We start from the raw sequence: 23014 nt of genomic DNA on the forward strand, positions 1-23014 counted from the left end.
CTGATTGACGTTTTGTTTTCCTGTTATCTTCCCCAACTTGTTTGTGTGACATGCCTCCCAAACTCTAGTGACTGCCAGTGTTTTATTACACATGCGTAAGGTCCAAAGATCAGCGTGTGCATGCGTTTGGGTAGTGGGTCCGTCCACTATAAAAACAGCCAGCTGTCTCGCTGATAACAGCACTCTCTGTTCTTCCACTCACACATCACTAGACTGAGATTTCTTCCTCTTAACGCTAAGATGCTTAATGCCGTGATGGACGCCGTGCAGGGTTTCGGGGTGAGCAGCACCCACTACCTGCAGACCAACTACAAAGATGCCCAGGGCTTGTTTCTCTGGGTCTCCTGGGCGGCTGATCTGAGGAACACCTTTTTCATCTTCTTCCCCCTTTGGTTTCACCTGCGGGCTTCAGTGGGCATCAAGCTGATCTGGGTGGCTGTGATCGGAGACTGGCTTAATTTAGTGTTCAAATGGTGAGCGTATTTTTTTAACTGATATATAATCGTGTGAAATAAGCTTTCTTTAGACCGTAACTCAATGCATGTTTCTGCTGTCCTCTTCAGGATTCTGTTTGGAGAGAGGCCGTACTGGTGGGTCCACGAGACAGCCTACTATGCAAACTCCGTGCCCCCTCACATCGAGCAGTACCCAATGACCTGTGAGACTGGACCAGGTGAGAGACACCACTGTTCATGCACGGCTGCATTAACTTGCGTGAGGGTAAAAATAAACCGACTCCCATTAGCCCACAGCTCCTCTCACTCTGCATGTGTTCCTGCCTGAAGTTTACTTTGAAGTAAATTGGCCGAATCAAATAAATTATCATTCTAAAGATCTAAATCTTGGCCCTCATCCTCAAGATAAAGCCCTAATGCTGTCAGGTGATATGGTGCTTAATTCGTACATATCACAGAAAGAACGTTTCTTTTGTATCCTCTGGTTTCTGTCTGCCTTTCTGTGTGGAGTTTGCATGTTTCCCCTGTGACACAGTCCATAAACATGCATGTTATGTTATTTGCAGTTAGGTTATTTGGACAGCAGCCAAACATATGAGCTTATTGAGTTGTTTAAAATCAAGTTAAAATAAAATAGCGGCGATCTTTTTCATTCATTTATTACTTAGGTTAAAACAAACAACAAAACAAAAGAATATAATGAATGAGCAGTGCAGGTTGCTCTGGCCCACATGTTAATAACTGCCTTCCTCCCTCTGTCTGTGTTACCTAGGCAGCCCCTCTGGCCATGCTATGGGAGCTGCAGGAGTCTACTACACCCTGGTGACCTCGATCCTCGCCATCATGACCAGCAACAAATCCACAAACAGTCAGTGGTGAGTCTATAACTTTATTTTTCCTTTCTTGGCCCTGCCGATTTTGGTGTTGTTTACCATTTTTCTCCAGTCAGAGCTTATCGCTCTGGACACGCTATCTGTTCGGTGCTGGGGTTGATCATTGACTTCTGAGAAGTATTGACTGAAAACAGGGTGTTAAACACGGGTTGTTTTGACGTGCAGGCAGCTGAAGTTCTCATGATAAGAGAAGAATAAATTTGTTTATTGTTACAGTGCTTCAAAAGATTTTCTTTCATGTAATCTTGAGCTGCTGGAAATCAATGAATCTAAGCTGTGTGAATTTGTACTTCAACAGGTATCTGAAGGCTCTTCTGTGGACGCTTTTTTGTGGGGTCCAGGTGTGTGTCTGCCTCTCTAGAGTCTTTATTGCTGCCCACTTCCCCCACCAGGTCATCGCCGGTCTTATCACAGGTGAGTATTTTTACAGTTTCAGTGAACAGCTGGCTATGCCTCGGTCATTCAGTAAAATATATAGTCAGAAATATAGTCAGTTATTAAGCCTGCAGCGGTATAATAAGTAACGCGAAATATCCGCCTCTGCTTTCCTAATGTGGATCATTGTTTTCTAGGTATGATTGTGGCTGAGGCCTTTAACAGAACTCAGTGGATCTACAGCGCCAGCATGAAGAAGTATTTCTACACGACTCTGTTCCTCACCTCCTTCGCTGTTGGCTTCTATGTGCTGCTCAAAGCTCTGGGTGTGGACCTGCTGTGGACCATGGAGAAAGCCCAGAAGTGGTGCATCAGACCAGAGTGGGTCCACCTGGACACCACGCCCTTTGCCAGCCTCCTACGCAACATGGGCACGCTGTTTGGCCTGGGTCTGGGCCTGCACTCTCCCCTCTACACCGAAACCAAAAAGAGCAGCAGCCTGTTGGTCAAAGCAGGATGCATCATCAGCTCTCTGCTCCTGCTGCACCTGTTTGACTCCTTCAAGCCTCCTACACATACCGCGGCCCTCTTCTACCTGCTGTCCTTCTGCAAGAGTGCCATTGTGCCACTGGTCACTGTCAGTATCATCCCATACTGTGTGAACCGATCTCTGAGCCAGCACAACAAAAAGGCAGTGTGAGCACCAACTTCATATCACAAAGACTAATGAAAAGGAAATCTCTTCCTATTGAAACACATTCCTTTGGTGCTTGTTTTATCCACACTGCCACGTAATCCTCAGGAAAAGCTTTGAGATCAACAGGAAAATGCATTTTGTGTTATTTGGACACTGAACCTTGGACATTGTGTGACACTAAGTGAAAGCACTATCCAGGCTGCCCAGTGACACTCACAAAGAACTATTTTGAATATGCGACAACACGATAATGACGCTTGTCCTGGACGGTCATTCACGACTTCAGTATAGTATTTTAACTGTATTAGTAATGTATTTTTTTCAATGTCATAGAAAGTATTTTTGGGACTGTTGAAATATTTTTAAATAAAAATTTTGTAAATGTTAAAAAAAAACCCGATTTGGTTCATTTTTAAAAATGTGCAATTACTGGAATGTTCCTTTAATACTTGACTAATGACCATTTTCTTCTACTTAGACTAAGACAGATTTATTCTACTTTTCTCACCAGCGCTGGAATATCTGTTAGCGTATTTTTTTAATATGTGCACCACAATTTTAAAAAGTCACCGATTCCAAATTTTACTCAGATACTCAGCTTTCTTAAAAAAAAATCACACAATAAGTATAATATTCAGAATAATCTCAATTAAAAGAAAATAAGCAGAAAACAAACACTTTTAACTCATTATTTACAATTTATTATAATTGCACAGTCATGCACTGTACAACAGTACAATGAAATTGGAGTACTGTCCCACATCAGTGCTAAAAGAAAAGAAAAAAGTAACCAACAATAAATAACACATATGCAGAATAAAATATACTATATGTGCAGAAATTAAAGGTACAGTAGGTGCAGAGATAAAAAATACATACACAAATATTAAAAGGGGCTCATCAGTTTAATCCAGGGGTGTCAAACATAAGGCCCCAGGGCCATACTTGGCCTGGTGAAGACTCAAATCCAGCCAAGTGGACAGTTTTTAGATCATGTGAAGCAATGTATAGATTTTAAACTTAATACTAAAAAGTATGTTCAGTATTTTCAGTGTTTTCACGTTTTACAGCTTTTCCTATTGATAAAGACTTCCTACCCTCATTGTCATTCATCCTACACCAAAATAATAAACAATTAAATGATAGGAAAGTTACTGTTAGTCACAGTAAACTAACAAAAAACTTTATATTTTATAATTACAGGGCAGTGCAATGAACTATCCATACGTCTTTCTGTCATTATACACATTTATCAAGAGAAGAGAAGAGAATAAAGTTTAGACAATAAAACAACAAAACGATAAAAGCTGAAATGACATAAAAGTAAATTGAATGAATTACTAATTACATACAACTTTTTTGTTAGAAAAAAACAACAGAAAATTGTTATATTTACACACGCACACACACACACACACACGCACACACACACGCACACAAATATAAACATTTTTTAAATGGGTTACATTTTATTCATTCTTATTTTTACATTAACTACAATTCTAATACTCCAATATATAATGTTGTTTAAAATGCAATATTTTTCTCTGAATCATAGCATCTACTTTAAGTAAATTCTTAAAGTAGATGAAAATGAAAGTACTAAGTACTTAAATGTACTTACATGTACTTATTCTATCCTGCCTCCATTTGGATATGCAAATCAAACAATATAGTTTGATAAATTAGCCTATAGTGGAGAAAAATGCATGCACTGGCATACAATTGGACAGTTTTTTAATATGTTTTTACATCGACACATATTAGATCCATAGGAATTTAATACAGTTAAGAAGAAGCTGAACACCTGACATGAGCCTTCATCATCTTTGTTGTTGTTGTTTTTTCCCTCTTTTGCCAGAGACACAAATAAAAGCTCACTGTTTAAAGACATTTCCAGCTTTGCTCTATTATTGGATTCCTATGGGATCAGATAAGCAGTAAATCTTGAACACTGAAGAACAGACCTGATGTTGAATAGATCAAGAATATACTCGCTCGTCCTCACGTCCCCTCCAGAGACCCCGTGTCCCATTTGGCTGTTGTATAACCTCATATGATAAAGATAACATTTCGGGATGATATCAATAATTAACTCAGATCCGTTATCTCGACTTGCAGTGATGACAGCGATTTCCCACGTCATACCCGTGTCTGTGGGCCCGTCAGGCACACGGGGCCGAAAGTGCACACTGAACATTCAATATTTGCCATTCTGTGTTTTGCATAATACACACGTGACATGCCTGATGAACAGTTAAGTGGGACACAAGAGGAAAAACACCAAGTAAAGTGAGATTTGCTGCAGTTGCATAAAAATGCATAAAGTTTGATAGAAATTTTAATTTAATAAGAATTTGTCCGATATCACAAAGCGGTAGAGTTTTGCTAAACATCCGTGCAGACATAAAGAGACAAAGACGGTGGCTGGATTGTCATTGGCAAATTTGTGCCTTAAAAAAATCAGGAATGAGAATAACAAGCTCTCAGAATCGATGCAATCACTGAGTCTGTCACATTCTTCATTTGGCGCGGGTGTGTACCTCAATGACGCACATGGATGCGCTCACGCAGTTCCTAATACCCACTAACTGCATCTCTCTCAGACACGGGAGGTCTGGACGCTCAAAGGAAAGGTGTGTGTGACGGAGAGATGCAGGTAAATATTAAAGTCCCAGGTAAAACGGAAAAATATCGGGAAGAATGTTCAGTTGGTCCTCTTGGTGCATCTGCTGTACCGTTATATGCAGGATGTCTCACTTCCCTATACTCTCATCAGTCACTTTATTAGGTACACTCGTTCAACCGTTAGAGGGTATTGCAGCACCCTCTGTCGCACAAGTAAGACATCGCAGCACCTCCTGCCAATTAAAAAAACGAACAAAAAAACAAACAAACCCCGCCCCCAACACACAACATTCCTGTTGTTCTAATTTGTGATAAACAATAAGGTTTAGATTCTTTAAATAATGATCAAGCATTATAATCTACAGTGGCCAGAAATAGTTATCAGCTTCTACCCATCATTAGTTAATATAATTACATCACAGTATTTTTTAATAACTACTATATTGTAAAATTATTAAGTTTAAGGAGCAACTTCATAATCCTAAAAACTTTACCTCATCCATGTGACCATTCTCCAACTTCAATTAAAAACATGGTTAAAAACCTTCCTCATATATTATCATTAATTAATTTCACTCTACTCCTTTTGCTGTGAAAGAGTGCTTGACTATGTTTAATACTATGCAATTTCGGGCTTTGGGGCCTGGTAAAATATTATGCATATTTGGATAATTCTTGTCAGTCTTGACTGCTGTGTGGGTCCCGTTGCATTTTTGTGGTTTTATAATGAATTTGCCGTTTGCACGCCTGATGTGTTAGCCCTGTCACAGGGCAGAGGTTCAGTTATTGCCATGTCTGTGTTAAATTTTTGGCTGTTTAGTCTTGTCTGCTGTGTAGTGGAGCATGGCAGTTGAAAGACTGACATGCTTTTATAGAATTATATTAGAATGTGACAGAATGAATACAACTAAAACCTGACAAATCTGCAGCAACTTGTGTGACACTTTCATGTTATTATGGTCAAAAACCTCTGAGAAATGTTTCCAGCACCTTGTTGAATGTGTGCCAAGAAATATGCTAAATAAAGCTCTGAATTAAATCTAGTCATAGTAAAATGTACAACGATTTCCTTGTACTTTTAGATACAATGAAGCATAGCAGTAATACTGTATTACCTGCTCAGTGCAGTGACCACATATTAAAAGGTGGCAGTGTTGCGCCATTGACCAAAAGTATTTCTTCAATTTGAAAATGAAGAAAACACCAGAAGCAACATGGCTCCTTTTCAGTTTGTTCAGACTTTCAAGTTGTTAGTTTGTTGCATGTGTGATAAAGTGTTTATGCAGCTGTAGAAGTTATAAAAATATTCAGAAATGGAAATAAATGCCTCTGTGCTCCATTATGAGTGAAATGGAGGCCGGTCACCGAGAGACTGACAGAAGTTGTGGAGGACGTAACGGAGAAAATGCTGCACACTCCAGGTTTGGAAACACAAGACACCTTTTAAAAGAAATGACTGCTTCAGTAGTGACATTTATCAGGGTGACCTGCCTTCAGCTAGTTTGTTTTTATATGGTTCATACTGAGCAAAAAGTGGAGACATTTTTATTATTGAAGCTTCTGTAAGTAAGAGTGACCTTCACTAATGATGCTTCAGTGAACAGCAGGTGCCTCAACTGAAAGGCCAGATGCATCTTTCAGGTCCTGCATCAAGTCCTTTGATGGATTTTTGTCCTGTTTCTTAAGGACATGACTTTCAGATGCCGTTTACCTGCTGGAGATAGTATTTTTAGGCCTTCCATTTCTTCTTTTGTCCTAATTTTTGTGATTCTGTATTTTTTTAAACTTAATTAGTCCTTCGAGATTGAGTTTGGGTGCAAACACTTTTAAGAGCTTTATAGGCTTCGGATCAGTTCTGTATTTGGTTGAATTTTTGGTCTCTGGAGGCTTCATTCACTACTTTTTGACTGTGCTCTTTTGTGTCATACCTTTGCCTACACACAGGTTACACAGCAAAGTGCGAACTGATCTTGAAAAGTAAAATTACTTCATGTCATTCGGTTTCTTTATTTCAATGAGACTTTTACCTGGATAAATTAAGGATAATGAATGAAAAATAACCCTGTGTAGCTTTTAGTGTCTAAATCGTAAGTAGTAGTAAGTAGTTTTGGTGAAAATAAATAATGCAGCCACATTAACACATTTGGAGAGTTTTTAACTGCACTGTGTGACATTATTTACACCACCCCCATCCCATCCAGCTTTTAAATGGGGGACCTTTTTGCCTTTTAAAAGCAGGACTATTTAATTTACATCCAGAAACACAAATTAATACATGTCAGAAATATAATCGCTGCCTTTAATGTTGTTTTTTTAACTGGCATCCTTTCCATGCGGAATTTCCTCTTTGATATTCCTTTTAGATAAAGTATCACTGTTTGGGTCCAATGGTGAAAAGAACATTTCATCTGAGTAGCAGATGCATGATGAGACAAGGCCTGACCTATGACAGATTAAAGACAAGTATACAGAGATAGACTCTGAGTTTATCAACAGCGAGCCTTCACAGTTTTACTAAACCCAACAAGCAGCAAAGGGGACCTCAACAACGGTGGAAATGGAGAAGGAAGGAGAGCACCTAGGTGTGCCACCTGCCAACCTAAAGGTACTGTCAACAAAAATACAAAAGGTGGGAGTCAAGATAAAGACATAAACGATGAGCTACTTAAATCAAAGACAAGAACGCCTCGGACAGGAACTCCAGGTATGGATGTTTACAAAGTGAATGGAAAATCTTTCCAAAAAAGATGAAAAATCGTTCTCCGAGAACAGCTACAACAAACAAAAACCAAATACTGAATGCAGTTGTTGCAGAGTTTTTCCAGTACAGATGCATTTTTCTGAAATGTGCACTGACGCATGGAAAAAAAAAGTGCAGATGTTTGTGAAGTCTGTGGAAAACATCTGAGGCAGACCTTTCTGATGCTGAGAGTACAGAGGGTGAGAGTGATGAGGACTGGAAGAAAAGTGAACAGAGTGATAAAACGGACAGAAAAAACAAAGTCTAAGGGACACAGGAAGTGGGATTTCTCTAGCAAGTCTTTCTGCTACCTCTTTCTTGAAGCATGTGCAGGAAGGCAAGAAGGATGCAGATATGTGTGGCGTGTGTGGGAAACATTTTGAGACCCAGGAAACCTTGAAGCTTCGCTTGTAAGCTTACCCCCAAATAAATGACTGTGAAGTTTGCGGCAAACATTTTGAAGGCCACAAACACACGGAGCTGTACATGAGAACACACACAGGAGAGAAACCATTTGTCTGCACTGTCTGCGGGAAAGCGTTTACTCAAAATGGAAATCTGAAGGGGCATATGAGAGGTCCCACTGGGGAGAGACCATGTGTTTGCAGCGTGTGTGGTCGGAGCTTTAGCTTTGAAGAATACATGAAGGCTCACATGAGAATCCATACGGAGGAGAAGCTGTTTCTGTGCAGGATCTGCAGGAAAGAGTTTGGGCAAAGGGGCGCTCTGAAAACACACATCAAAGCGTGATCTGTGATAAAAAGTTGTATAAGCCCGACGCGCTGAAGATCCACATGAGATCCCACACAGGTGAGAAGCTCTATCTGTGTAATGTCTGTGGGAAAAGCTTCACTTACCAAACACATGGGTGTCCACAAAGGAGGGCTGACACATCCCGTGGGAAAACATTCCTGAGGAAAGACGAACTGAAAAGACATCTAATAACTCGCGGGGATGAATCCATCCAGCTGATCAGTCTATTAAAGTCTTTAAGGCTGAGATTAGGTACTACTTATTAATCCAAACAGTCAGGTTACATCAGTCAGGTCTTACTGTTAGATTTCAGTTTCAGAGATTAAATGATGTTAACTCTGAAATCCAGTCTTTTTTTAATTTTGGCTTAAAGTCCTTTTTGTTATAAGATTTCATTTTGAATATTCCAATCAGGTGAAAAATTCACATACATTTAAAAGAGATTAAAATCTCGTTTTCAAGATAGACCTGTCCAAGAGGGCAGCAGAAGTTACAACAACATGTAACAATATAACAAAGAGAAAACCAAAACGCACGCCCCGTTAGCCAAAAATCTCAGACTTGGGATTTTACAAAGTTTTTCTACTGAGATTGGACGATGTCATGGAGCAGATCCACATACCTGCAGTCCAAACCTTTTATAATCAGAATAAAGTTGACAGAAAGACAGCTAAAATGTCTTGTTTCAGATAAGAAGTTAACAGAAGAGCTGCACCAATTCCCAGTATAAGATATGGGTTATTTTGAACTTATTATATTTTGAGAGCTTTGCAGCGCTCTGATGGTTCAGTTCAAATTTTACTGTTTTCATGAACCAATCGTTCGAATCCTAGCTAGATTGTGGGGCAATTACTGGAAATATTAAGAAGTCATATGCAAAATTTGTGTAAAATATTAAGATATTTCTTTTATCCAGCATCATTGTATGTGTTTTAATTATAAAAACAGCTCTGTATGATTTCACAATTAATACCTTCTTATATAGAGCTTCACATCTTATCTTTTCAGAGTCACTATAAATGAAAATTACAGATATAAATGTATATTTCATTTATAGATAGATCGATCAGTAGTTTTTTATTGTTGAAACATTATTAAAAAAACAAATCTCCAATAATTTTGATAAAAAAGTATAGTTGGTCTAGTTTTTCCAAAAAGAAATGCTGTATTTGCATATTTGGAATTCTTGGATGTTCTTTGGTTTTCACTGTACCAAGCGGTTGAAACATGGTAGTCTGCGAAACATAGAATGATATTTTTCAGCGATTTTATTGGTCAAATTCCTCTTTTTCTTCTTCTCTACTCAGTTTTGGGGTCACCACAACAGATCACCTTCAACTCACCCCATCATTAGCGTCCTCCTCTGTTACACCAACCCTCTGCATGTCCCATCAGCTCTTTCTCTTTACCAATGATGGTTCCATCATGCCTTCCCCTTCTCCTCTTCATTTGTCTTTAGCTAACAGTAGCACAGTTTCCACCGGCACCCTGTTAACCCTGACCAATCCATTATGGAAATCACATTCTTGATGATCTGCATGTTTAATTTATGCCAGATGTTGACATATAACTGAAAAAGTTGCAAAGGTCTTTTTTTTATACATACAATAATTTTTTAAATATATATTTTTATGTAAAATTTGTTAGATGCAGAATGTACGGGGTCACATAACCAGTGTTTAGTTAAGATCATGACTGGGCCATTGTAGGTCACAAGTGGCATGGAAGCACGGACATATAGCCCCCTAAATACCCTTATTCTGCATTTGGTTTAAGACGTGTATACAATTATTATTTTTAACTATTTATATTGTGTAATGTAATGTAGTGTGTAATACTGCCTTTACAAGGAGAATGGGCCACATGTTTAGTGACTGTATTTCATTTATTTGGCATTATTTACTGGTGGACACTAGCATGTGAGGCAAGTATGTTGTGATACACAAAGCTCTTCAGCCTACATCTTCAGGTCTTTTATTGTCTTTTAGTTTCCATGAGGTTTCTTGACGTCTTAAAGACATCGGTATGATTCATGCCAGTATTTCATTGGGCCTGTGCAACCAGAAAGAGAAATCAGACTGACTAGCAGAGGTTCAGTTTAAACACAATTTATTTTTCTGCTTAAATAATTACTTGGATCATCCAGTGTAGGCTATGTTGGTTTGTCATACATGTCGGTACCAGATTTATTATCAACAATGGATGCTTAGGGTGGATTCATATGAAAAAAACAAAACAGAAAAACAATTTACACATGAACAGAAAGTCACATTTTTAATAACTGACAGTGATTTGTGTGTGATTACAAAGATTTCGATTTGAGTGATGGGGCTAAAAATGAGATTCTCTGTTCTCATGTAAATAGAAGCAAATAAACAGGATAAAAATCATCAACGTAAAAGTCCCCTTTTAAAAACCACAGTAGAACTAAAGGTTTAAATATACACTTCTAGTATGCATGGATTTTTTTTCTTAATGTTAAACACACACACGCGCACACACAGACAAACGCACACACACACACAGCGTTGCTAGCGGTCTAGAGCTAACAATGTGCTAGTCTGAAAGATGCATTGGACAGTGTCAGTACTTTCCTGTTGCATAAGAAGGATGCTGTACTATCTCGCCACTAGGATGTGGAGTGTCATTTCATTTGTAAAAAAAAGAAAAGAAAAAGAAATTAAATAAAAAACAAAACAAAACAGTTATAGATGACAGATGTTTGGGTTACTATGAGTGCTCACACAGACAGAAGTACCATCACACCCTCTCTAAGTTGTATTACAGTGCTTTGAATTAAGAGAAAGAAAGGAAAGCGTTAAAAATAAAGTGACATAACATGCAGCAAAATATCATTTCTCTGAAGAATGTCCCTCAGACAGAGCAGAGTAGCTGTTGCTTTTAAAGAAAATGTCCTCTGTTGAAAATCAAGCATCATTTTTTCTCTCCATTCGTTTCATTCACATACAGCTTTTTTTTGTTCCTTTTTATATTTGGGAAGAGCACGTCAGAAGACACACTCCAGGCTGCACGAAAAGTGTCGACCTCTCAATACAAATGCACTGGCTCTGCAAAGCTTCATCAACTCAAATCAGTGCATAAACAATCTGTGAAGCTACCAATTCTTTTTTTTGTAAAGATTTTATACAGTGTCATTTATGTACAACAAAAACACCCAGGTACTATTATATCTCCTTTGTTTTGTTTTATAAAAGAACCACATGGTGCACCCCAATACCGTGAGTGCAGGAGGAAAAAATAAAGCCATACAAGGCGAGTGTCTGAGAGAGTGAAGTCTTTTCCCCCGCTGTTTGTGCCGTCTTTGGTCACAGACGCCTTTCATTTGCCAAAGATTAAAGAAGTTTCCAGCTCACGTCCATGCGTGTCCTTCGGTGTTGTTTTCCAACAGTGAGTGAGTTTGGTGACATGCTCATGCGAAATCAAAGAAAAGTAACGTGTTGTCTTGCTGAAAACCATGCGTTGTAAAGCGAAAGCTTCAGACACGTGTTGGCTCCCGGTTTCATTGGCTCCGGTCTGTTTTTCCTCCCAGGGTCATGTGTGGGGGTCACAGGTGGATGTCCATGGACCTGAGTGTAAAGGAAAGTTTATACTTCAGATTGGTTGTTGTATAAAAAAAGTACTTTTCTGCTTTAGGATTGCAGTTTTAAATATCTTTTTTTGTCTTTCTTGGCCTAGATTGTAATTGTGTTTTTAATTAATTCTCCTGTTTATATGTTTTATTTATTCACTGCACCACCTTGTGGTACAAATTGGAATTACATGAAAGTACCACCTGACACTAGTTCATCTCCAGTATCTGTTCAACACAGTACAAAGAGATTTTGGACATGAAGTCATAAACAATTGTTTGTTCATATCATTTTGATAGCTTTAGTTAACTCTGGAACGTAACAGAAAGTGTCCTACAAAACCTCGCAAGTGATTCGTTTTCATCTTTGTTTACATACAACGTAAGGTTATATTTTTTTAAATACTAACTAGAACATAAAAGTCACATTTAGATGTCAACTAGCAACTTAAATTATTGCTAGCTTTTAAATCCTTGCAAATATTCTTGTTAATAAGGATCTGCATGGTGCGCTTGACTGTAATGCCTGGGAGTACAACAGCACTGACAATTTTATTCCAGTTGAAAAACTCAGTTGTCTTCCTGATTACATCAGAGTTAAAAGGTAGATGGCTTCATACTCAGCATACAGACATCTGAGTGGTCTTACCTCTAAATTTCAGAATTAAAGTCTTCAGCTAAACATGTCTTTATATACCATACTTTATATTAAGCAAAAAATAGTATATTCTTATTGTATTTACAGAAAACATACATAATTAATCTTTATGGTCTATAGGTGAATATTTGGTAACTTATGGGAGTTTTTAGTGTCTTTATGAGTGGCCTCTTACCAGTTGTAGTTGAGAGCTCTACTGTTAAGAATGACTCTTCCTCCCTGGTTTCTTGTTGGCACCGTCTCCAGGCTTGGCAGAAGGAGATTAAGAAAAGCAGCGAGGTTCAGCACAAGACGGGAAAAAAAAAAAGCAAAACAAAAAGAGAGAGAGAGAGAAAGGAAATATCAGTACTAAACTCAGGCAAGGCATGATCGGTGAGTGTTAATGAAGCACAGTTTGGTTCATCTTCTACATCAGGCAGCATGCTGGAGGAAAGAGGAGTTTAAGGAGTGAAAAAATGTTAAAATTACTACATCTGTACATTTGCAAATGAAAGCACACATGCTTAATAGAGAGAATAACGACATTCTATATTAGTTGAATCACTTGATATTAGTAGTTCTCAAACTCGGCCTAGTCTCAACCTAGAGGCTGTAGCTGCTACTGAGGAAACACACACTGCAACCACTGCAAACTGTATTCAGACAGTAAGGTTGCTGTTATGAAATTGTTCTAAACTGCACAGCATTTCATAAACCCACACTCAATTTTTCAAACAGGAGACAGCAAACAAAACCTGAATGTCAAAATAAAGTTTAAGTTGCATGAACATCACAATTTAGTCATTACATTTGACACTTCTGTCATTTTACCATTTTGTATGGATAAACCAATCTTAGCCAAGATCTTCATCTTCTCTTTTTACATGCGTAAACTGATGTGTATTTATAAATCTACTTGAGGTCCCCAGTGACGATGTGGCCATGGCATTTTATCTTTGCTCACCTGCCTCTTGCTTCTCCTGACCAACCTGCTTTGCCCAAATTTTAGCTGGACTTTTAAGTGCTGTTTTTTTTTTTTTTTTTTTTTTTTTAAATCACAAACGCTTTTCTGGTCTTAATCGCAGCTCAATGGTGCTTCAGGTTCAACTCATAGGACACTTGGGGCAAGAAGGGCCTTGAACCTGAACTAAAACTTATGCTGATGCTTCTAGACAATTTTACAACAAAACCCTGAACATTAACCACTCTGGACCATGTTATCTGTTCAGCAGAAGTTGCCATGGTGATCTAGCCAGGCTAAACATACCTCACTAACCCATTAATCTCGCTTTGTAGTACACCTCCCCTCACTGGAATGCAGTTTATTTTGGTTTATGGCTGCCTTAATGCTGTCAGAATGTGTGTCCTCTGCTCATCTAAAGGGTGATTAAGAGTTTACACAAAGCTACAGCTTCATGCAGACACCTCAGCTCACTAAGTCAGGCAGTTTGTTTCGACAGCAACCTCAGCTTTCACTCTTTGAGGCTCCTCCTTGTGGCCGTGTCGGGATCGCTTCCCCTTCTTCTTGCCCTTCCCCCCCGTGGCTCTTGCTGCCGCTCCTGATGAAGAAGCAGTGTCAGCTCCACCTGAGGCTACACCACCACCAACACCTCCCCCACCAGCAGCAGCAGCAGGTTCTTCTGCTGCAATAAATTCGCCTTCACTTTGCCTCCTTTCCTCTGAGCTGAACACTCTGCGTACAACCTTTCTGATCACCTGGAGGGGAAGAAGCATGTTAGCAGGAGGAGGGTGGGGGAGTTGAGAGAAGTGATGCAAAAAAGGATGAGGGAGATATGTAGAGGTGTCGTGTAAAAGTCAATGGGATGGTATGTGATAGGTTTGGTTCATGCATCTAAGAGGTTATCGGCATCATTGTGACAATGAGGTCCAATCTGAATTCCCCTCCTTGGCCCAAACCCTCAGTTTTGAAGGGTACTGGTCATCTAATCCCTCTAGTCTGCACATGGACAGCAAACTGGAGGGTGAGATAACCAATCAATCACAAACCAAGGGCGTATGGCCAAAGGGGAAACAAATCGAGCTCACATAACAGATTTGTGCCTTCCATGGTTCATCGTTTTCCCTATTAAATTTTACTGTGGCTGTACATGGCATATACATGTGGTGTAAGACAAGAAAAGCAATGGAGGAGAAAGACTGGTTACTTTTCTGGTGACCAGATTCCCATCTTCATCTATGAACTGCTCCTCTGTCACAGAGTCTCCAGGAATGTTTCTGGCCTCCTCTCCCTGGGGTGAAAGTTTTTATTTGGATGGAAAAGTGAGAAAGAAATGAGGAAGGTAAAGGTGCAGGTAGGGTTAGCTCCAAGACTGTTATTCATCAAATAAATAAAGAAGCATTTCCAAACAGCCCACAAATCACAATGGATGCAAAACCAGGGTATTTGCCCTAGAACATATTTATCATATAAAGTGGAAAGGTGAGTATTTAGATCGGCAGGTTTGTTAAATAATGTAATGTAATACTGCATCCTGCCGTCGCAACACATCCAAATTTCAAAACCCAAGCCAGCAGCAGCAAAAGCACTGGAAACACCAAATGCTGTTTAAAAGACATTTATAATATAGAAATACGGAAAGAATACAATAAAAGTGTTTCTTTTAAACAAAGCTTCAGAAGGATGTGTCCATAGATGGAAAAATAAAAGTTCAGGCGAAACCCCGTTCAAAAACCATACAAATGCATCTTATTATGGGTGACCGTGGCTCAGGGGGTTGGGAATCGCATCTGTAACCGGAAGGTCGCCGGTTCGATCCCCGGGTTCTCTGTCCTGGTCGTTGTGTCCTTGGGCAAGACACTTTACCCTACTTGCCTACTGGTGTTGGCCAGAGGGGCCGATGGCGCGATATGGCAGCCTCGCTTCTGTCAGTCTGCCCCAGGGCAGCTGTGGCTACAACTGTAGCTGCCTCCACCAGTGTGTGAATGTGAGAGTGAATGAATAGTGGCATTGTAAAGCGCTTTGGGTGCCTTGAAAAGCGCTATATAAATCCAATCCATTATTATTATTATTATTATTATTATCACCTCAAAATGAACCTTGATAGAGCCAGAGATTGTAACAAAACAATAAAGAATATAGAATATAACTGGTATCTACTGGTGTTGAGCCAGTTCGGCCTTTTGTGGAGGGTGTGAAGAGGTTGTGTTGAATGCTGAATGATGGCTGGAGTACTTTCAGTGGAAACAGGATGCACCGGAGCTCAATTTTCATTGTCACAGCAAAGTCTGTGAATACTGTACATGTTATATTCTTGCTTTAGTTTAGTTTTTTTATTCTTATTAAATTTATAAGATCTTCAAGCAGACTTTTTCCACTTTGGAAATGTGTTCCAACATGGGCAGTGTGTCAATTCCAAAGCAGCATTAGGCAAAAATCGCCACAGTTTATTTAATTTCAGCTATCCTAAGTAAATATATGCTGCTTTAATCTTGTTAATTAGTATCAAAGCTTCACTTAGGGCTTTATGAATCTATTTTCTGATTTTTATTTTATTTTTTTACACTAAGCAATTAACTGATGACTCCCTGGAAACACTTAGCACTTAGCATCAATAATTAAAATATCTATTAGTTGCTTCTAGCTGAAAAGAAGCTTAAATCAAAGGCCACCTTTTCTTCCCCCCTCAGAAGAAGTTTGGCACATTCCTTTTATTCGGTAAATTAAATATATATGGTAAAGCACAACCAACAATCCACCATCCAGGTAGAAGAGCACAAGCAAGGCAAGCAAGCAATTAGAACTTAATACTATAGCAAAGCTAAACGTATAAACAGCTGTAGTCAAGTTTCTATTTCAATTTAGAGAAAATTTAGAACTCCTCTTTGGGTCATATGTTAATCTAAAAAAATGTCTCTTTGTTTCCTCGCACATATCCCGTCTCCAGTTATCTTTTAAAGTTACTATAGCTGCGCACACACTCCACTCCATGTTAACAAACTTGCACAAAAACACTGCTACTGTCATGCTCAGCACACATAGCAAATAGCTTCTGTTCAGTCTCTCTGGTATCACTCTTCTTCACACGCTATCGGTCCACTGCACTCTGCTTCAACATGTCTCTGCACACCAGGCCTAACAGACCTTGAGTACAACCCGTCTGCGTATCACCCTGGTAGTGACAGTGGTCTCCTCATCAGAGTCGGACTCCTTCTCTCTAACACTCTCCTGATGAAGGCAGCCCAGCAGCAGAGTAATGTCAACGAGGCCAGAGTGTGTGGGATTCATATGGAAAGTTAACATATGACAGAAGAATTGGGCTAATCTCAGAGGTTAAATATTTTAAGCCCACATAACAACAGAAGGAGAATAATATAATATACAGTTAAAGACTTTTTCAAGGCTTCAAGACAAGATTCTCTGTGAAGGACCGATTCCCACCTGGACTTTGTGCTGGGACCTGTTGCCTCCGTCCTTGTCTCCTCTGCTTGGTCCCGCTGTGCTGCTGTCCTCCTGGGATTCCTTCCTCCTGGGCACCTTTTCCATCCCTTCCCTGGCTGCTTCAGTCTGACCTCCATTCTGTTTGTTGGTCTGAACCTGGGGCTCCTCTAGCGAATCAGCTAGACTGTCAGGGCTGGACGAGTTAAAGAGATTTAGGACAATACACCTGGGAGCAGAAAGACGTGACAATGAATTTCAAATAAAGTCAAGTCCTACCTGCCCTTCTCAGAGCCCGGGCTGGGGCCAGGGGCTGCTGACTCCCCGATTGCGCCAGACGTCTCACTGCTCCTGCCTGGAACTGAATAAATGTCTTTTTCTGCTTTCCGTACTTGTTCAAGGATGGCATTCACAAGCTCCTCTGACACCTCCTCTTCCTCCATGCCCTCTTCCAGCTTTAAATCCTCCAGCAGACTCTGCAACCTCTCCTGCGTCATTTCCTCCTCCTCTTCTTCCTCCACTCCATTTCCAAGACCAGTGTCTGCGGTAGCCTTCTCTTTTACGGCCCCTCCCTGACTCTCCAAAACAAGATGGTCTCCTGCTTTTACTTCTTCTGTCTCCTTTCCTGATTGCTCTACCAACCGTCTGTCATTATCTGGCCTCTCTACACACACCAATCCTGTTTTTTCTTCAGTAAACATCTCAGTTTCTGTATCTTCAGGCCCAGCAATAGGTAGCTCTGTGGCAGTGGAGCCTGGACCCGGGGCCACTGTGAGGGGGTCGCTGCTGGAGGTGCTGGTGGTCTGAGTGAGAGAGAGGTCGCTAGGTCTAGTAAGCATGGACTTGTTATGGGACTCTACTAAAGGATCGCCCTCGCTAAAGAAGTCGTCTGAGCGCAGTGGGGTTGGGGGCACGTAGTTGAGGTCTGAGGGGGTTTGGAGCTCCAGATCTATATTGTCGTAGCCTGGGTGGATTGTAGGAGTACAGGATTAGAGGATAAGAGGATCGAAGAGGGGGTAAAGATAAAAAAAAAAAAGAGGGTTGGAAGAGGGAGGGAAGGAGAAGTAAAGTGGTGGAGGTGATGAAATGAGAAACATTTGAAACATTTAAGGGTAGCATCTGTTCAAAAGTCACAAGTGTAAGTGATTAAGGAGCAGAATAAGATGTAAACACAACTTTACATATTATAAAGTTATTTGTCGGTTTACACCCAGTGGTAACTTCCTGGGAACTGCACCTCTAGATTCTGCTTGTGGTATTTGTGTATTTGGTGGGTGAATTTTAGTATTCAGAAATATATTAAATTGAAACAAGAAAAAAAATACGTCATGCCATTACCTTTAAAGACTATGGAGGCAAAGTATTACATCCGTATTTAATCTCAAATCACATACACATAGAGCAGACATGGAGCAATATTTACAGTGGAATTTGCCGGCTGAATGGGAGCCGCTGCTCCTTTAAGCTATAATTTAATCTTTGTGAACTGCTCAGAAACACATCTGGCTCTTTAGATGCTACACACACCTATACACATCTACAAAGGTCACAGTGTGCTTTCAGCTGATTTGTTGCGACATATTTTTACAACTACGAATTTAATTAGGACATACAGTTTGGAAATAAAAAGGATAAACACCCACATTGTTGTTAAGAGAGGCCTGCCCTTCATGTCTCTTCTGAAAAAAAACAGGCCATTCATCAGGTGTTCAGCTACTTTAAATGCACGATGTGTTGAGGATAGTTTGCACAATCGGTGTCCAGAGTGAGTTCATTAATCTACTTCTTCACTTAGAGGAAACATCTCTCCTGCTTTGTACACCATGCCATCTAAGACAGATATTTCTACACTTTTGTGGCTCTGGCTGCATTTCTCTCCGAATGTGTTGTGCCAGTACTGGATTGCTTCTTGCAGAACAAACCAGAGTTCAAACCAGACTCTGGAATTTATTCCTGTGGATAAATGATAACGCTATTCCAGTTGTACTCGATCTGTAATATATACGAACATCAGATTTGTTGTGTTTAAATTTTGTTCTGCCGCCTCTAGAAGTAGAAAAATAATCAATAATTTCAAGTACTTTTAAATGACTTTTGAACCAGCCCTACCGAGTAGACATGACCACATCAAAAAGTGGTGGAAACAGAAATACACAAAATATAAAAATAAAACCAAAAACCTGGCATATACTGTTTATGTAGCCTAAAATTGGCACTTGAGTTTTCTTTTTAAACCTACGTAGCCTTAGACCCAGCCTCACTCAAATAAATGCAACATTAGTGAAGTTAGTGAGGCGGGAGACTTTAAAACAAGCTGGACTTCATTTTCAGTAATTAGGTCAGTTTATGAGCAAAAGCTTGAGAAGAGTTCAGGTAGCTTAGTTGTGCTGGTTCAAACAAAAGGCAGTGAGAAGCACACAGGCCTCTAAATGTAAACCTCAGGAACTGAACGATCTTGCCTGAAGTAAGGAGGAACACCAGGAGGGAGGGGAGAGGATGGGGGAGATGGGGGAGGTGGAGATAGAGGATGGCGATTTTGAGGTGGAGAAGAGGATGAAGAGCAAGGACAGAGAGGAGGTGTAGAAGAGGGAGGACGTAAAGGTGGAGAGGGAGAAGAAGGGACAGTAGTAGCTGATAAGGTGCGAGGAGAGGCACAAGGGAGAGAAGACTCAGCAGATGTAGGAGAGGCAGAATGAGGAGGCGGTAAAAGGTGAAGAGTTGGGAGTGAGGAAGAAAGAGGAGGAAGGGGCTTGGAGAGGGCCGAGGGCGGAAAGTGAGGAGAGAAGAAAGAAGGGCAGCTAAAAGGACTTTGAGGGGAGGAGGGAAGAGGAGGGGAATAAGGCAGAGTGAAGAAGTGAGGGAGAACAGGGGCCACAGGCAGGAGGTAAACAGGAGGTGTGGAAGGGGGAGATGGGAAGAAAAAGACAGAGGAGGAAGAGAAAGTGTTGATATGTGTGGTTTGAACGGGTGGAGCGTTAGAAGAAAGGGAGGTGGTGTGCAGAGGGGAAGGCTGAGGCATTTGAGGACTTCTAAGACGTTTTGGAGCTGTTGCAATTAGCAAGGTTCACAAGACAGAACAAAAGGCACAGAACAAATGTTAGACAAAAACTGGTTAGAAGACAGAACAAGGCATGTAAAAATAAAACAGGTCAAACACACAGACAATGAAGTGAAAATGTGACTGATGAAGGCTTAAAATCTACGAAGCTGCAGAAGCGAAGAGATTGAGCGTAGGACTCATCGGGTTGCTCATCTCAGCTGATAAGCAAGAAGAGGCACCATAGTCAGCAGGAGTATCATCTCTTTGGACCCTTCACCCCAGGGTAGTCAAATAATTTCAATAATTTTATCATTTTTTTGCTGGAAAACTGGGATTTTACAGTCTAGGTTTAAAGAGGAGGAGATGTTTATGAAAAGAGAAAGGGCAAATGCTTGGAAATACTAAAAGTCTAGACTCTATAAATTCCAAGTTCTAATACTAAAGTATGCGGTTTTGTGACCCTGTCCATAAAACCTGCATGTGCTGTTCTGTAGATCGCTCCATGAAAGTCCCATCCTTACCATGTGCACTTGTGCCTCTGTGATGCGCACTGAATCTCCCCCAGTCTATCATAAAAATGAGTCTATCTCAAATCATTTAGGCAAAATGACTAAAGTTGCATCTCTCCTCACCAAATCAGATGAGGAGAGATGGTGATTTTGTTATTTCTTCCTTTTTAATCCACTATTTGCTGGTGAAACATGGCTTCCTCGAAGTTCCCCCATCAGAACTCGTCATCCTTCTAAGACATCTAAAGGATGCCTGATCCTGTTCCCCAGGATCAATCTCACATCTGTGGTGAATCTTTTAATGTGAGCGGCCGACGCATTGCCAGCATTTATGCGTGTGCGTGGTGCAGTATGTCTTAATTACCTTGTGGTTGTGTCATATTTTTGGGGGGAGGCAAATACATTAGCTACTCAAGTTTTTCCTGTTCTTTGTACATTCATACCTGCTCTTTTGTCTCTAGATTGTTGGTGGAAAAACTCTCATCACCAATGATGTTAAACTCAAAAGGTCATGTAGGCTCAATCTGCAAGTTTGAGGTTCATGCTGAAATCACAGTCAGCGGTCAGAACGACTTTCATGGAGCGATCTAAAAATGGCAGCCAGTTGAAAGCGGTCTGGTGGTGCACAAGGACGTGATGTCGAAATCTGATTAAATTCAGATCAAGTATGGTTTCTGGACAAAGTTGCAGAACCTGATAACACCTCACATCAGATTTCTTACTAAAAGGAAATTACACAGTATGTCACAATGTTTAGACTGTTTCATGGAAAAAGATCCTGAATGTTTCACATCGAAAAGTTCAGAAGAAAGGCCATGATTCACATTTGCCAAACCAAACAATAACTTCTCAACCTTACAGTGATTTTTTTAAGACTTGATAGTCTTTAAGGTTTGGTTTGGCAAATGTATACTGGGTTAAATGAGCTTTACTGTTAAGAGACTCCCCTGGAGCACTTCTATGCCATGGATAAGAGCGTCTGAAATGGGCCTTGACAGCAATTAGCTCTCAGTGTCATCCAGCTTGCGCAGAGGCTGACAAGAGCGATCTTAAACTCTCACCAAAGAGCTGTAAGATTGCTATGTTCCTCCACAACCTGTAGAAAGCTGTTAGTAATGACAGACTGTGCTGTTCTAGTCTTATTCTACTCAACTGCAAGGGTGGGAGCAGAAGCTATGACTGGATCTTGAAGCTGCTGAGGTTAGCAAAAGGTAGCCATTGGTGGGAAGTAGCTGATTAGTGCTGCTCAGTAGACAAGGGCATTTGCTGTGGAAATTAGTCACTCAGAAGCAAGAGGAAGAGGAGGATGAAGAGGCAGGGAGTCTGCTGGTCTCAAAGCAGAGGAAGCTACAGTGGAGCGTAGAGGCTGGAGGCTCGGAGGAACCAGGAGATGACAGGTATCACACATAGCTAACAGCAGTGACACAGAAGCATTAGTATACACTGTACACTTTGAAAAAAGGCGTTTCATTTTCAACTCATCTGTGAGTGCCGTGTGGAACAGAGCACATCCAGATCAAAATGTGCAAGTCATCAAAAAAAAAAAAAAACACTTCTGGATGTGTTGAAAAGGCTTCGCCCATTTAAAGAGTGTTAGAAGTGTATTAATGTGAGTCAACAACAACAGAGCAGGCAGCCCTTCACACAAAGCCATAGCCATGCATTTTGTTAATCTACTTAAGTCGGTTCCCCAAGAAATCATCTTTGCAAAAAGATCACCTCAGCTCTGTTGTTATTCAAGGCAACAGCCGATCCTTGTGTTAAGATGACTTCAAGAAAACCTAATTAGACAGACTGGAAATGAGACCATTTCAGAATTTTGTTTTAAAGTGCCAAAGCAGACTCTAAACTCGTCTACTGAATCCAGAGAAGAGCTTATTTGGCTTTACTTAGTGCGTGTTATCTGCTTTTTTCTTGAAGAAGTAAAGAACGGTAGTGGAAAGATTTATTTTATTCCATTCATAGCAATGGTTCTGTAAAATCCACGGTAAAAAGTTGGCATTGGATTTGGCGGCAGAAGTTAATAATTAGTCATCATTACTCATGTTCCTTAAATAAAAACTGGCAGTCGGTTAATAGAGCTGCAGTAATAGCCAGGGACAAAAGACAGGCTAGAGAAATAAAAAAGCATTATTACTGCTGAATATAATTGTGCTGTTTAATATTGTTATTGACTTTTACATGCTTCTCTTTTCAGTCCTTTGATACTATGTGGCGGTTGTTGACTTGTCAAACGGATTGGGTGTCTTGAGCCGGCAGTGCTGCTCCCCGTATCCATCCCTTGGCTCTACCCCTGTTTTAT

At 40.2% G+C, this 23014-nt stretch overlaps 2 protein-coding genes across 2 annotated transcripts in view; one reads left to right on the forward strand and one right to left on the reverse strand.

Annotated features, from left to right (window-relative positions):
• Positions 1-167: 167 nt before the first annotated feature.
• Positions 168-2540, forward strand: g6pc1a.2 (glucose-6-phosphatase catalytic subunit 1a, tandem duplicate 2). Its single transcript, XM_040013999.1, has 5 exons — positions 168-473; positions 564-673; positions 1228-1330; positions 1647-1762; positions 1921-2540. Exons 1-5 carry the CDS (start codon positions 241-243, stop codon positions 2421-2423), a joined length of 1065 nt encoding a protein of 354 aa, XP_039869933.1. The 5' UTR covers positions 168-240; the 3' UTR covers positions 2424-2540.
• Positions 2541-10633: 8093 nt separating this feature from the next.
• Positions 10634-23014, reverse strand: part of LOC120722865 (ankyrin-3-like) — a 132971-nt gene continuing 120590 nt past the window's right edge. The window contains 7 exon segments of the mRNA XM_040014003.1: positions 10634-12128; positions 12964-13035; positions 14232-14483; positions 14933-15016; positions 16870-16953; positions 17167-17359; positions 17443-18127. Of these exon segments, the coding sequence (XP_039869937.1) occupies positions 12988-13035; positions 14232-14483; positions 14933-15016; positions 16870-16953; positions 17167-17359; positions 17443-18127 (1346 nt within the window). The 3' untranslated portion in view covers positions 10634-12128; positions 12964-12987.

The sequence above is a fragment of the Simochromis diagramma genome, unplaced genomic scaffold (genome assembly GCF_900408965.1).
Source record: "Simochromis diagramma unplaced genomic scaffold, fSimDia1.1 OVJJ01000669.1, whole genome shotgun sequence".
Lineage (NCBI taxonomy): Eukaryota > Metazoa > Chordata > Actinopteri > Cichliformes > Cichlidae > Simochromis > Simochromis diagramma.